General features: G+C 42.5%; 1 protein-coding gene across 1 annotated transcript in view; it reads left to right on the top strand.

Moving 5' to 3' along the window:
* The first annotated feature begins 2,367 nt into the window (after positions 1-2,367).
* STX6 (syntaxin 6) overlaps positions 2,368-13,270 on the top strand; it is a 51,037-nt gene continuing 40,134 nt past the window's right edge. The window contains exon 1 of the mRNA XM_044002999.1: positions 2,368-2,650. Coding sequence (XP_043858934.1) covers positions 2,616-2,650 — 35 coding nt within the window. The 5' untranslated portion in view covers positions 2,368-2,615. The remainder of the gene's footprint in view (positions 2,651-13,270) is intronic.

Genomic DNA, 13,270 nt, shown 5'->3' with positions numbered 1-13,270 from the left:
GCTTAGCAGCCGCTCGGGGTTCCTCATAGTCTCCTCCCCGAAAGGGTGGTCCTTCAGTTACCCTAACCGACTGTTAAAACCTTTCACTTTTTACCACACATGTTAAACATATTTCCACATTAGTTGTGTTCAACAAACATTTGTTAAGTAAATACTATATTCTAAGCACTGTGCAAAGCAAGGGCATACAAATATAAACAGAAAGGCAGTTCCTGCCCTCAAAGAGCTTACATTCTTTTTTGGAGGGGTGGTGTGAGGCAATGGGGGTTAAGTGACTTGTCCAGGGTCACACAGCTAGTAAGTGTTAAGTGACTGAGACCAGATTTGAACTCAGGTCCTTTTGAAACCAGGGAAAGTGCCCTATCCACTGCACCACTTAGCTGCCCCGAGCTTACATTATAATGGGGAAAACAAGCCATAAAAGGAAACTGAAATGGGTGGGGGTGGTTAGGGTTAGAATGTAGATTCTGAAAAGTGTCTCCCAATTAGAGGGAGGGGCAACGGCAGCAAGGTGTGCTTGCCCCGGTCAAAGTGAACTTCCAGGTTTGGGGGCATGGTAAAGAAAATACATAGCACAGCCAAAGTGAAGACTGACACATCCATTTCCAACACGATTAATCTATGAATTTATTTTGATTTATATGACTATACGTATTTGTAGGTGTTATGGGAGTATTATGGTACCCGGTTACCCCAGAAGTTGTCTGGGGAGGTCAAGAAACTTTTTCCTTGAAACCCCAGGAGTTTTCCTTTGAGATCAAGGGACCTTCTCCTTGAAACTAAACCAAAAGGACAGACACACCCAGAGAGATAAGCAGCACCTGATGGGACTGAGCTAGCTCCAGGACCACCATCCTTCATTCCAGTCCTCCTCACCCCCTGGATGAGGTAGGTAATCCTGTTAGGTGTGGCTGCACCAGGAAGGGACAGAGCCATGGCCCACCAGGAGACTGCTTTCAACCCACCAGGACAGAGTAATCGCCCATCACCAGACTACCCCCAACCCACCACTAGGCTACCTCCAACCTACCACCCAATAAGGGACATTTCACCCGTGCCATCTTGACCCTATAAAAGGGCACTCCCCAGTCTAGTGGTGGAGGAAAAGGTTTTAAACCTTCCTCCCAACCAGTTTCTCTTGTATCCAATAAACTTGTTCTTTTATTCCTAACTAGGACTTGGGAGAGAGTGTAATTCTTTACAGAGGAATCCTAAGGACCCATGTGCTTTCCCTGTAACAGTAGGTTTGGGGGGAAGGGGGAAGAGGAGGATTAACGATAGAAAAAGTGAAGTGAGGAATACAATCCGTTGTGGGGCAATGAGGGTTAAGTGACTTGCCCAGGGTCACACAGCTAGTAAGTGTCAAGTGTCTGAGGTCGGATTTGAACTCAGGTCCTCCTGAATCCAGTGCCAGTGCTTTATCCACTGTGCCACCTAGATGCCCCTTGTAAAATCTCAAAGAATGCACAAACTGAACAGCTGGAGATTCATTTTTGAAACAATAGATTGAATTGATCATGTGCTTTTCAAAGGTAAAAAGCTTTATATACAATCCTCTTTTTTGTATATGGAAATGATCGGTTTTTTTATAGTGATTGTCAGGGGCAGCTAGGTGAAGCAATGGATAAAGTGCTGGGCCTGTAGCTGGGAAAACTCATCTTCCTGAGTTCAAATAAAACACTAGCAGGGGCAGCTAGGTGGCACAGTGGATAAAGCACTGGCCTTGGATTCAGGAGGACCTGAGTTCAAATCCGGCCTCAGACACTTGACACTTAACTAGCTGTGTGACCCTGGGCAAGTCACTTAACCCCCATTGCCCAGCAAAAACAACAAAAAAGCAAAAAACAAATAAAACACTAGCTGTGTGTGACCTTGGGCAAGTCACTTAACCCTGTTTGCCTCCGTTTGCTCATCTGTAAAATGAGCAGAAGGGCAACAAAGTGACACCACTGAAAAACGACTGAACAACAACATAGCAATTGTTAAGATAAGAATAACGAAAAAATTTTTAACACATTATAGCAACAAAAAATTTACAGTAGGAGAAGCTCAAACCACTTCGTAAACCCGGATTAAAGGTCCCGCCCCTCGAGGGGAGGTCTGAAAAATATCATAGGAGGCGAATCCCTCCTCTAGGAACTGGCACCCCAGCCACGTGACAGGGGAAAAGCAGCCTCTCCTCCAACTCCCGAGACTCCCGGCAGCCCCTACTCCCTCTTCACGTGACCATAAAACCCACAGTCTCTACGGAGGGGGCGGGCACTGTCTGTGTCACGTGAGAGCTGAGTGCGGAAGTGGTGCTTCGGGAGGTGTGCTTGTGATTGGTCGGGGCCAAGGGGGCGGAACCACTAGGGGCGGAGGCTTAGGGGGGAGCCGGCCCCGGGAGTCTCGGAGTCTCCAGGCTTGGAGGCGGTGGGTGATTAAGTTGGGGAACCTGCCGCCGCCTCCGTTGCCTTTTTCTTAGCGGCAGGCCGTCCCTGCGAGACTGTAGGGCCGAGGGTACTGCGCGCGCACCCCTCACCGGGCCGCCGACTCTTCAGTCCCCGGGAGCGTCGGGGAGCGTCGGGAGGCCGGTGCCTGCGGACGGGCTGCGGCGGGGCGGCCGCCGGGAAGCCATGTCCATGGAGGACCCCTTCTTTGTGGTGAAAGGGTGAGTATGGCGGTCCGGTGAAGGAGGCCCGGCCCCGCGGCGCGCGGTGAAGTGCGGCCACCGCTCTCCCTCGGGGGCGGACCCGCGGACCCCGCCGGCCTGGTCGGAAGCAGCCCCAGGCGCCCTTCTTCGGGGTCGAGCGCTGCTGGGGGGGAAGGGGGGGACTGGGGCTCCCGGAAGCCCAGCTGGACGGTAGCTCCCCGAGACCAGGGTCACGTTGATCTGTCAGCCCCGACCTGCGCCGTCGTAGAACGGTGACGGGGCCAGAGTGAAGAAGTTGGGCTTATTGACGTGTTGGAAGAGGGAAAGACACGGTCGTGCGTGGGTTACCCACGTCCAGGAGCGAGAGCCACTCATTGCGTCAAAGGAGAGGCCTGTGTCAGCCCGCGGCGCCGCAGGGGGTGGAAGAAGATTGGGGGGGGGGGAATGATGGACTCACTTAAGCTCCCGGGGCTCCGGCCACTTCCCAGGCAACAAGTGGCGGAGAATGTGCCGACCTGCGTTGGGAGAGTGAGCTTCCTCCCCGGGGAGTTCCCTCTACCTGTGGAGTCACCGATCCAGCCCCGGGATTGACTCAGCTCGGGCAAACTCGCATTGACTCCAGGACTCAGTCCTGGTGAGACCACAGACAGCTCAGAAGTGTTGAAGCCTGTTGGGAGGGAGGCGTGGGGCGGCTGTGTTGATAACAGGGTGGGTGGGGGAGCCATAGGGAGAGACTGGAAAGCAACTCAATTTGATGGAGGAGTTGTTGTTTTTTTTTTTTCCAAGTATATTGAGTAATGCGATGAAAGAGAAACAATCTTTCATACTCTGTAATGATGTTGGAAAGAAAACAGAATGAGACCAGCCAAACCAAACTTTGCACAGCTTTTGCAGTAGCAACGAGTATTTTCCCACACTCCTGAAGGAAATGAATTGTTTTAAAAACTCTTTTTACTTAATCCAGTTTATTTCAGATGCTTCTCCTGTCTTTGCTTTTTCTGCTTTTCTAGTCATCACCTGGATTCATCTTTTAAGTGTCTAAAATTAGCTTTTTCATTCGTTGTCATCTTCTCTGATAATCTAGTGGTTTTTTGTTCGAAGGAGACGAAACCATTTTCTTGAGTTGACTAAACAAACGGTAGGAGAATAAGACCGTAATTTCTCACCAACAACTTAATTAGGAAGTGTATGTTGGAGAAACAGCTTAGTGTAGTGGATACAGAGCTAGTCTTGGAGGAGGCCAGGAAGAACTTGATTGCCCAACCTCTGAATGGCCTTTTAACCCCTTAGGAAAAGTCACTTATATTCTCACTACTCAAGATGCTGACCTGCATTAGAAGAGTAATTCATCATGGAGGAAAAAAATGAAGAAATCACAGTTCTAGCATCTAATCCCTGTATTTCAGTGAGAATTAGAATCATAGATTTTGAACTACAAGATGCTTTGAAGGTAAAAATCCCTGTATTTTACATTTGAAGAAAGTGAAGCGCATAGGTTGGATTAAATCATTTGACCATGGTATTGACAGGATTTGACCTCAAATCTTTTAACTCCAAATCCGATACTCTTGCTTGGACAAGAAAATCTGAAGGACCAAAGGGCCCCCAAAGTTCAAGACTCATAGCTAACTTTTTATGCTTTTCCTCTCTCAGTTGGTATCAACTTCCTTACTGTAGAGGTCAAAGTTGACAGAGTGGTTGTCCTTTTAGCAGGTGCTTGTATTTTTTACTCTCAAGTATCATGCATATTTAATAACTGTAATTCATATGAAGAATACAGTGTAATAAGTGTATCCTTCTAAATAGTGAGTGCCCTTGAACATTCTTTTCTGTTTAATTCATTTTGTTTCATAAAGGTGGAAAAACCTGCTGAGCTCAACAGTTGCCTTCTCCAGTTCTTTATTTACCATTGGATTAAGAAATGTGCTTTATATACTACAAAGCACTATAGAGGTCTAAATTTTATATATATAGTATATAATTTATTAGCATTCAGAATTTTAAGTATAATACTTAGTTCTCTAAATTGGGAAAATGTGGGCTCTAACCGATTTCTGGTATTTAGGAATTGGTTGTTTTAAGTCTTTTGTTTTCCCTCATTGATGTTTGAGTAGAATCTAGCAGTATCATAGCCTAGAAGTGTATAATAATTGGATGAATTTTCAGAGTGCCACGAAATGCTATGTCACCTTTTCATTGTATTTAGTCATCCAGTATGGGTGTAGTGACAAATTTAAAACTCCAACAATGGAATGCTGAGCTTCTCCCCCCCCCCCCCAGTTGTTTTCATGATTTTAGCCTGTGATGTTAAGGTGATTGATAGGAAGGCATTTAGTAATACCTTTTCTGCCATGGAAGGATGAAGGGAATGGATTTTGTCATTCCTTAGTTTTGTACATTTGCTTTTAGATGGTAGTTTGATGAACCTCCTTCTAAGTCAGCCAGCAAGTATAAGTGGATTGTATATACTTAACATTGTGGTGGGTGTTGAGGGGGATATAAAAGAAACCAAAGTATGTTCCCTGCTCTCTAGGATCTTAGGTTGAGGAGATCATATGTGCGATGTACGTACAGAATGGTTAAGTCCAAATGAGTGGCATAAGAAAAAAGTGTAACTTAGGGAGGAGAGATCGGGGTTGGGGCAAAAGAGCTAATGACTAGGACCTTGATGGAAGAAGAGAGGGGGAGGGTAGGGGGAAGAGATGAGGAAACATCTTCAGTAAAAGCACTTTAAGGGGCAGGGGGACACCAGAGATTTGGGCAAATAAAGGGAGGTTAGGTAGGATGGGGTTAGATGGACAAACAGAAATTTGGACATTAGAGTTTAGGCAGGGGACAAAGCTTTATCAAGTGCCTTTTACGAATTTTTTCTTTTTTGGCGGAGGAGGGTCTGGATCTGTGATTTCATTGGTGTAGACAACTTCCAGTAAGAAAACTCCCTCCATAAATGAAGATTTGCAACTATTCTGCAATTGGTTTTCAGAGTTTCTTGGGTACATTGAGAGGTTAAGTAATTTGTCCCTGGTTGAACAGACCATTTGTTAGAGGCAGATCCTCTTGTCAGTCAAGACCAGATCAATATTCTCTCTACCTGTTGCCTCTTGCCTTATACTTAGTAGGTGATCAATACATTTTTGTTGAATTAAATGAAATTAGTGCTTTATGCAGGCTAATTTGAGTATATAGCATAAGCTTAGAAAGAGGCCAGACTAGAGATACATAAGGCCTTTTTGGGTAGATTAGGCATAAAGAAAACATTGACTAATCACTATGGTATGCTGAACACTGTTCTCTCATTTTCCTTGACTCCAGACATTTTCACTAGGTGTCCCCAATGCCTGAAATGTTCTCCCTCCTCATTTTTCCTTCCTGGCTTTCTTTAAGTCCCAGCTCAAATCCCATCTTCTACAGCGAGGTTTCTTAAACTTTTTCCACTTGAGAACCTTTTTGCTCGAGAAATTTTTATGCGACCTTGGGTATATATGGATATAGAAAAGGTGTACAAGTCAAACATTTACTGCCAAATTTTTTGTGACCACCCCCACGTTCAGTTACGAAGCCCCCCAAGGGGCTTTGTTCTACAGGAAACCTTTCCTGATCCCCTTGAATGACAGTACCTTCTATCTGTTGATTATTTCCAATTTATCCTATATATAGCTTGTTTATACCTAATTCTTTGAATTTTGTCTTCTCCATTAGACTGTGAGCTCCTTAAGCAGGCACTGCCTTTCACCTTTCACCTTTCTTTGAATCCCCAGTACTTAACATATTGCTTGGCACATTTATTTTGTTGTTATTCAGTCATTTCAGTCATGTTTGGCTCTTTATAACCCCATGTGGGATTTTCTTGGCAGAGATACCGGAATGGTTTGGCATTTCCCTCTCCAGCGCATTTTACAGATGAGGTAACTGAGGCAAATGGGGTTAAATTACTTGCCCAGGATGGCACAGCTAGTAAGTGTCTGAGGCCGGTTTTGAACTGCATGGCACATAGTAGGTGATTAGGATTATAGCCGACTGCTGAGTGATTGTGATAAAAACACATGCAAAGAGACAATTCCGTCCTCAGAGAGCTTTCATTCCAGTAGGGGAAGACAACACATAAGGAGTCGGTGGGGGGCAGAGGAGGGGAAAATGCTGCCTAGGTAGGGGCAGGTGGCTGGTATGAGGTGAGTTCCATGGAGTGAATCAGAGATGGCGGGGTCGCTTATGAAATGGTGACTTGGGCTAGGAATTTACTAATCAGGAGAAAGGCCTCGGGGGTAGATTTTTCCAGGATCAGAAGGTAGCTGGTGAGGAAGCAGGAGGTGATGTGGGCTGTGTGCTTGTTTCAGAGACAGCAAAGTAGGGAAGAAATTGAGAATTTGTCTTCCATTCAGCAGTGAACTTGGTGAGGAATTAAGATCAAAGAACAGATGGGCCAACTCTCTAGGAGAGCTGAGGTCTGTTTGAGGGCTGTTTGACAGCCCCCAACTGCTCTTAGTGTGGGGATCTACTTTTTATGGTTTTTCAGTCAGTATGCCTGACTCTAGTATTCTGAGTCCCTTCTAATTTGTTTCATAGAATGTGCAAATGAAACTGAAGAACCGAACAATCAAGCTTGCTAGAATTGTGTGTAAAGTAAAAGTCAGTAGTCTTCAAGTACAAGTCAGAGGGTATGAGTTTTGCTTAGAGCTGTACCCTTTCAAAGTACATGGACTTTGTGATACCTTCTTTGCCCAATGGCATTTTTTATTCACTTCTAGCTTCTTTGCTGTGTTTCTCTGACACTTGAGGTTGCCACTTGAGGAGGTGTTGTACACAGTCTTAAATTATTATTATTTTTTTTTTTTAGTGAGGCAATTGAGGTTAAGTGACTTGCCCAGGGTCACACAGCTAGTAAGTGTTAAGTGTCTGAGGTCGGATTTGAACTCAGGTACTCCTGACTCCAGGGCCGGTGCTCTATCCACTGCACCACCTAGCTGCCCCAAATTATTTTTTTCCATGTGTATTAGTGTTGTATCCCTAATAGTCAAGTGAATGTTGAAGTATAGACCAGTTTAAATCTCCCAGGTGAATAGGAAGGAAGTAAAGTATACTTGACTCCTTTTTTATATGCTTTCAAGGTTTGGCCCACCTGTTGTCTTCCATTTGAATTCCTCTCTTCCTGGATATAATACAGAGTGGGATACAGGTTCCCAACTTCTCTACCCAGCTTTCAATGGAAGCATACTCTCCTTTATGGTTTTTAAAAGGTTTATATTAGTGGAAGTTGCAGAGAGTCAGGAAGAGTTTTTAAATAAATAAAATAGAAATTAGTCATAGAAAAAGTCTTAAAGCCTAAAATAGTAGCTCTTTACTAGTCCTTACTGAATTGTAGTTCTCATAGTTCTTAATCTGCTTTCATTGACCCATCTTGTCCTAGAAGTTAATACTTTAGTCTGAGTGAAAAACTAAATCAAACACGTTGAGCTGCTAGTCCAGGGTAAGTTTAAATTGGCATGGCTCCCCTGGGCTTCAGATCATCCCAACCTAACTAACATTCCATTTCCCTCCTTCACCTTTCCTGGAGGTCTTTTCTGGTCTTGTAAATTTCCTGTTTGTATTTTTCACTAAGTTTTTATTTGTGTCTGAGGAAGCACCCCTAGTTCTCATCTCAATAGTGTAATGCAGTGGAAAGAACACTGTATTTGGAATAAGTAGATCTGGCTTCATAGCCTAGGTTTGACCTGCTTAACTTGCTTTGTGACTATTGGAAAAGTTGTCTGTCCTCTCCAGATCTCTTTCCCCATTTGTAAAATGAAGCTTAGAGTTCCTGCATGTTTACTTCATAGAATGATTGAGAAGAAAATGTTTTATAAACTGTAAAGTCCCATACCAAGTCGCCTTTCATAAAACTGTCCTGAACAGTGTTATTTCACTATAACCTTGTTTGGCTGATCACACATCTTAAGTTTTGTTCCTGTGGAACAACTGTTTGACCTGCACTATCTTTACTTCCCCCACTCCCAACATTGGCATACCACTAAAAAGGTGTTGTTACAGAGCAGCAGTACAGGCTTTCACTGACTGATCAAGCATTGTTCCATTCAACTCCACCTACTTCCTCAAGTTCTTCTTAATGATTCATCCCTCAGGTAATCACAGAGGAATAATTTTCCAGATTCTTATGGTTATAACAACAGCAAACATTTCTTTATACACATGGAATAACAGATCATTTCTAGAAGAAGAGGCTTGTTCTCTCAAGCTTTACAGAACAAATATGTTTGAGGAAAGGTGACTCCAACGCTGATGCCATTTTCTCTCAAGCTTTGGTTTTAAAACCAGAGATTTGGATGAAAACTCTCAAATGTGTAGGCTTCTCTTAAGTGTGTTTTGGCACTAGGATCATAGGTTTTGAGGTCCTTTAGTCCTGTTCCCCTATTTTACAGATAAGGAAACATTTCTTTGCACTGACCCACTCTACCTAGCATTGTGCTAGGCTCTCTGAAGGAAACAAAAGCCATGCACAGATTTTCCAGGAAGGGTTTGTAAACCTAGATTCAAGAGATGTTACAGTGGAATTAAGTGCTCCTGGTCCCACTTGTCACTCGTCTGACCCTGGGGGGGGGGGGCAGTTACGGAGCCTCTTCTCTCTGTAAAGGGAAGTGTTTGCATCTTAGATGACTTCCAGTAGCACAGGGAGGCATGGTTCAGTGGAAAGAGTACTAGATTTGGAGAAAAGGACCTGGATTCAAGTAACTGCCATTTATTACTTCTGTGACTTTGGCCTTAAAGTCCTCAGACCAGATGACCTTTAGGGCCCCTTCCGACTCTAAATCCGTGATCTTAAGATGTGCGTGTATAAAGCAGTTAGAGAACCTTTGAAAACAGGTATAAATCATAGGATTTAATTGGAAAGTGACCTCAGCGATCATCTACTCCAACCCCTACGCCAAAGGAATCCCACTGTAACACACCTGACAGGTGTCATACAGTGGACTTGGAAGGGGAACCCGTGCCCTTTTGGGACCGCCCATTCCATGTCTGGGCAGTTATAATTGTTGGGAAGTTTTTCCTGACATCAGGCCTAACTTTTTGTCTCCTTGTAGCTTCCACCCATGGCCAGTGATTTTGCCCTTTGAAAGCCAAGCAGAATAGGCCTAGTTACATGTGATGGCCCTTCAAAAACTTGAAGATGGCTATCATGTTCCCCCTGATTATTCTCCAGGCTAAAGATGCCCATTTCCTTCAAGCCGCCTATAGTAATATGAAATTGTGGTAGCAATATTAGCTTATGTTTATTTTACGAATCATTGTCACATACCTTTTATTTCCTTTGACTTTAAAAAGAACCCTGTGAGGTCAGTGTGCAGCCCTATTTTACTGATGAGAAAACTGAGGCTTGGAGAGGTTAAGCCTGAGGTTGCCAATCCAGGTTTTTTCCATTCCAAATCTAGTTCTCTTTTTACTATTACAAGCTTCCCCTAGATGTGTTACATCAGGTTAGAGAAGGAAAGATGATTGGGTGGTAGGGTCAGTCAGGGAAGAGTGCATGGAACAAGTAACAACATAAGATAAACCATGAAATAAATACAGACCTGGATGAGGAGAAACCTCAGTTTCATAGGTGCATTACAGGTTACAAAGGCATTTTCCTCATACCTCCTCATGAAGTAGGAAGTAGGGAGAGCATTGTCTCCATTTTACAGGTCAAGAAACTAAGACTGAGGTGTCTTGTCCAGGATCAAAATGACATACTCAAGTAGCTTCATGCTTAATCCACCTTTTAAACTGGAAGTGATTTCTCCCATAAATGATCCCATAATACCATATAATATTGTGATTTGTATCACATTGATACAATGTTGCCATCTTCCCCACCAAATCTCTTTAGAGGGGTGGGGTCTGTATGTAGGGGTGCATTTCAGGAAGGGGAAAGAGTTGAGCAAAGGCCTAGAGCTAGTAGTAGTCCTAGTGTAAGGGGGATGTTAAAGAAATTAGCTTGATTCCATCATAACTAGTGACAAAAGATTAGCTTGGAAAGTTAAGATGAAACAGCTGTTGGAGGTCCTTGAATACCAATGTGTGGAGTTAGAACCTGATCTAATAGGTCACTGTTTTAGGTTCTTGAGGAGACATTTTTAGAAAAAGATGTGTTGAGATTAATTGTGAAGAAGTTTGCATGATAAGGTACCATACTTACGAAGAATCAAGTTTGAATCCTTCTAGTAATAAATGTGGGGCCATAAGCAGGTTACTTTACCTTTCTTAACTTCAGTTCACTCATCTGTAGAGAGTAGTACCTGTAGGGCCTTCCTCATGGTGATCGTAAGGCTCAAAAAAGAGGTTTGTCCTTTGCAAAACTTAAAGCACTATATAAATGGCCATTATTATTGCTATTGATTAAAAGCCTGAAGACTAAATGTTTTTGCAATACTCATGTTAATTATGCCTTTATCAGTGTGTGCTGGTTTGGGCAGTAGAGAGAAGAGATGTATCTGAGACATTACAGAGGAAAACTTATAGAACTTCATGAGATCAGAAGAGTATAAAGCAAATTGATGACTTTTTATTCCAAAGTTAGTGGCTGAATTTTGTATTGTTGTTTGTATTGTTAGCCAAAGTGGGAATTTGGAGAAAGAGCCTAGATTTTTTTTTGTCCTGATAAAAGTATTTTATTAATTTCCAGTTACATGTTAGAGATAGTTTTCAACATTTGTTTATATAAGATTTCCAATTTCAAATTTTTTTCCCTCCCTCCCCTAGACTGGTAATCTGATATAGGTTATATATATAAAATAACATTAAACATATGTCTGCATTAGTCATGTTATAAGAGAAGAATCAGAGCAAAAAAGAAACAACAGCACCAAAAACAAAAGAAATAGTATGATTCATTCAGCATCCATATTCCACAATTGTTTTTTTTTTTCCTGGATTTGGAGAGCCTTTTCCATCATGAGTCCTTTGGAACTTTCTTGTACCATTTTATTGATGAGAAGAATCTAATCTATCACAGTTGATCAACTCATAATGTTGATGATACTGTGTATAAAATGTTGTTCTGGTTCTGCTCATCTCATTCATCATCAGTTCATGCAGGTCCTTCCAAGAACCTAGATTTTTTTGACGAAAGTAATTCATACAGTCACTATTTACCGAGCGCCTATCTGTATACAGGTCACTGTGCTAGGCAATCTGGAAGGTGATTTAAAGACAAACAGTGAAATGTCCAGGAAACATAGAAATAGAGGACTTTTTCTTTTTTTTTTTTTTAGTGAGGCAATTGGGGTTAAGTGACTTGCCCAGGGTCACACAGCTAGTAAGTGTTAAGTGTCTGAGGCCGGATTTGAATTCAGGTACTCCTGAATCCAGGGCCGGTGCTTTAGCCACTGCGCCACCTAGCCGCCCCGAGGACTTTTTTTTAAATGAGAGGAATAGATGGTAAAGTTGGACTGAAGATGTACTTTTGGGAGTTATATATCAGTTTAAAGACAGAATTTAGAAATGAAACTGGATGAGTTCAAGGAAGCAGTTTAGAACTCCTAAAGATTTAGTTTTGGAAGATGACCAACAAGAGTTAAGAGATTAAAAGGAAGAAAAGCCAGAGACACAGAGAATGTAATAATATGTGATATCTACAGAATGTTAAAGGAGGTGAGTTTTAAGTTTGAAGAAAGAAATGAGCAGTACTGCTAACTGCAATCAAGAAATAAGGGAGAACTGAACAAAATCCATCCAGTTTTACTTAAAAGATGTCATTGATGTGGTTAGTTCTGTTTGTGGAATTATGACAGTAACCATACTGCAGGGTGTTATGGATGAGACTTATGAGGGAGTGAAGGAATTGTGTGTGTGTGTGTGTGTGGGGGTGTCATTAGAAAAGTTTTTCTGTGGAGAGAAATATGGTGATAGTTATATATAGAAATAAGGTTAAGTGAAAATTCTCCGCCACCCCCATTAATCTATATTTAAAGACAAAAGTTGAAAAGTTGGCATATAAGGAATTAAGATGGTGGTCTCCCCTGTCCTATCTTGAATGTCCTATTAGTAACAAAAGCATTTTCTTTACTCTAGGATCTTTTTTCTGCCTTCACTCCCCAGATTATAGGAATTTCTCCCATGCCTAGAGTGACCAATCCCTCTATTCCATTTTTCTGAGTATTTACAGTGTGTAACAGATCTGAATTTTAACAGAACCAGTGAATGCCAATAACTTATAAATGAAATATGACAACTTAGAGGTTTCTTTCTTTTTTTTTTTTTGTGAGGCAATTGGGGTTAAGTGACTTGCCCAGGGTCACACAGCTAGTTAAGTGTCAAGTATCTGAGGTCGAATTTGAACTCAGGTCCTCCTGAATTCAGGGCAGGTGCTCTATCCACTGTGCCACCTAGCTGCCCCAACTTAGAGGTTTCTTAAGGCTTCTGTTCATAAGGGAATTTGTACAGTCTTTGTAGAATTGAAAAAATAAGTGTCTTGTTAAAGAGGGAATGGCGCTATATTGCTAATTTGTGGTTAATTTGGATTGATTTAAATATCTTTGAATCTACAGGCATTTCAGATATCTCCTTTTAACTAAAAGCCTCAGTGTCTTCCTTGGATCAGAGATTCTAATAAGGATTAGAGCAGCTAGGTGGTGCGCTGGCCCTGAAGTTGAGAGGACCTGAGTTCAA

This window comes from Dromiciops gliroides, chromosome 4 (genome assembly GCF_019393635.1).
Source record: "Dromiciops gliroides isolate mDroGli1 chromosome 4, mDroGli1.pri, whole genome shotgun sequence".
NCBI classification, from domain to species: domain Eukaryota; kingdom Metazoa; phylum Chordata; class Mammalia; order Microbiotheria; family Microbiotheriidae; genus Dromiciops; species Dromiciops gliroides.
This window is presented reverse-complemented; position numbering and strand designations above follow the sequence as displayed.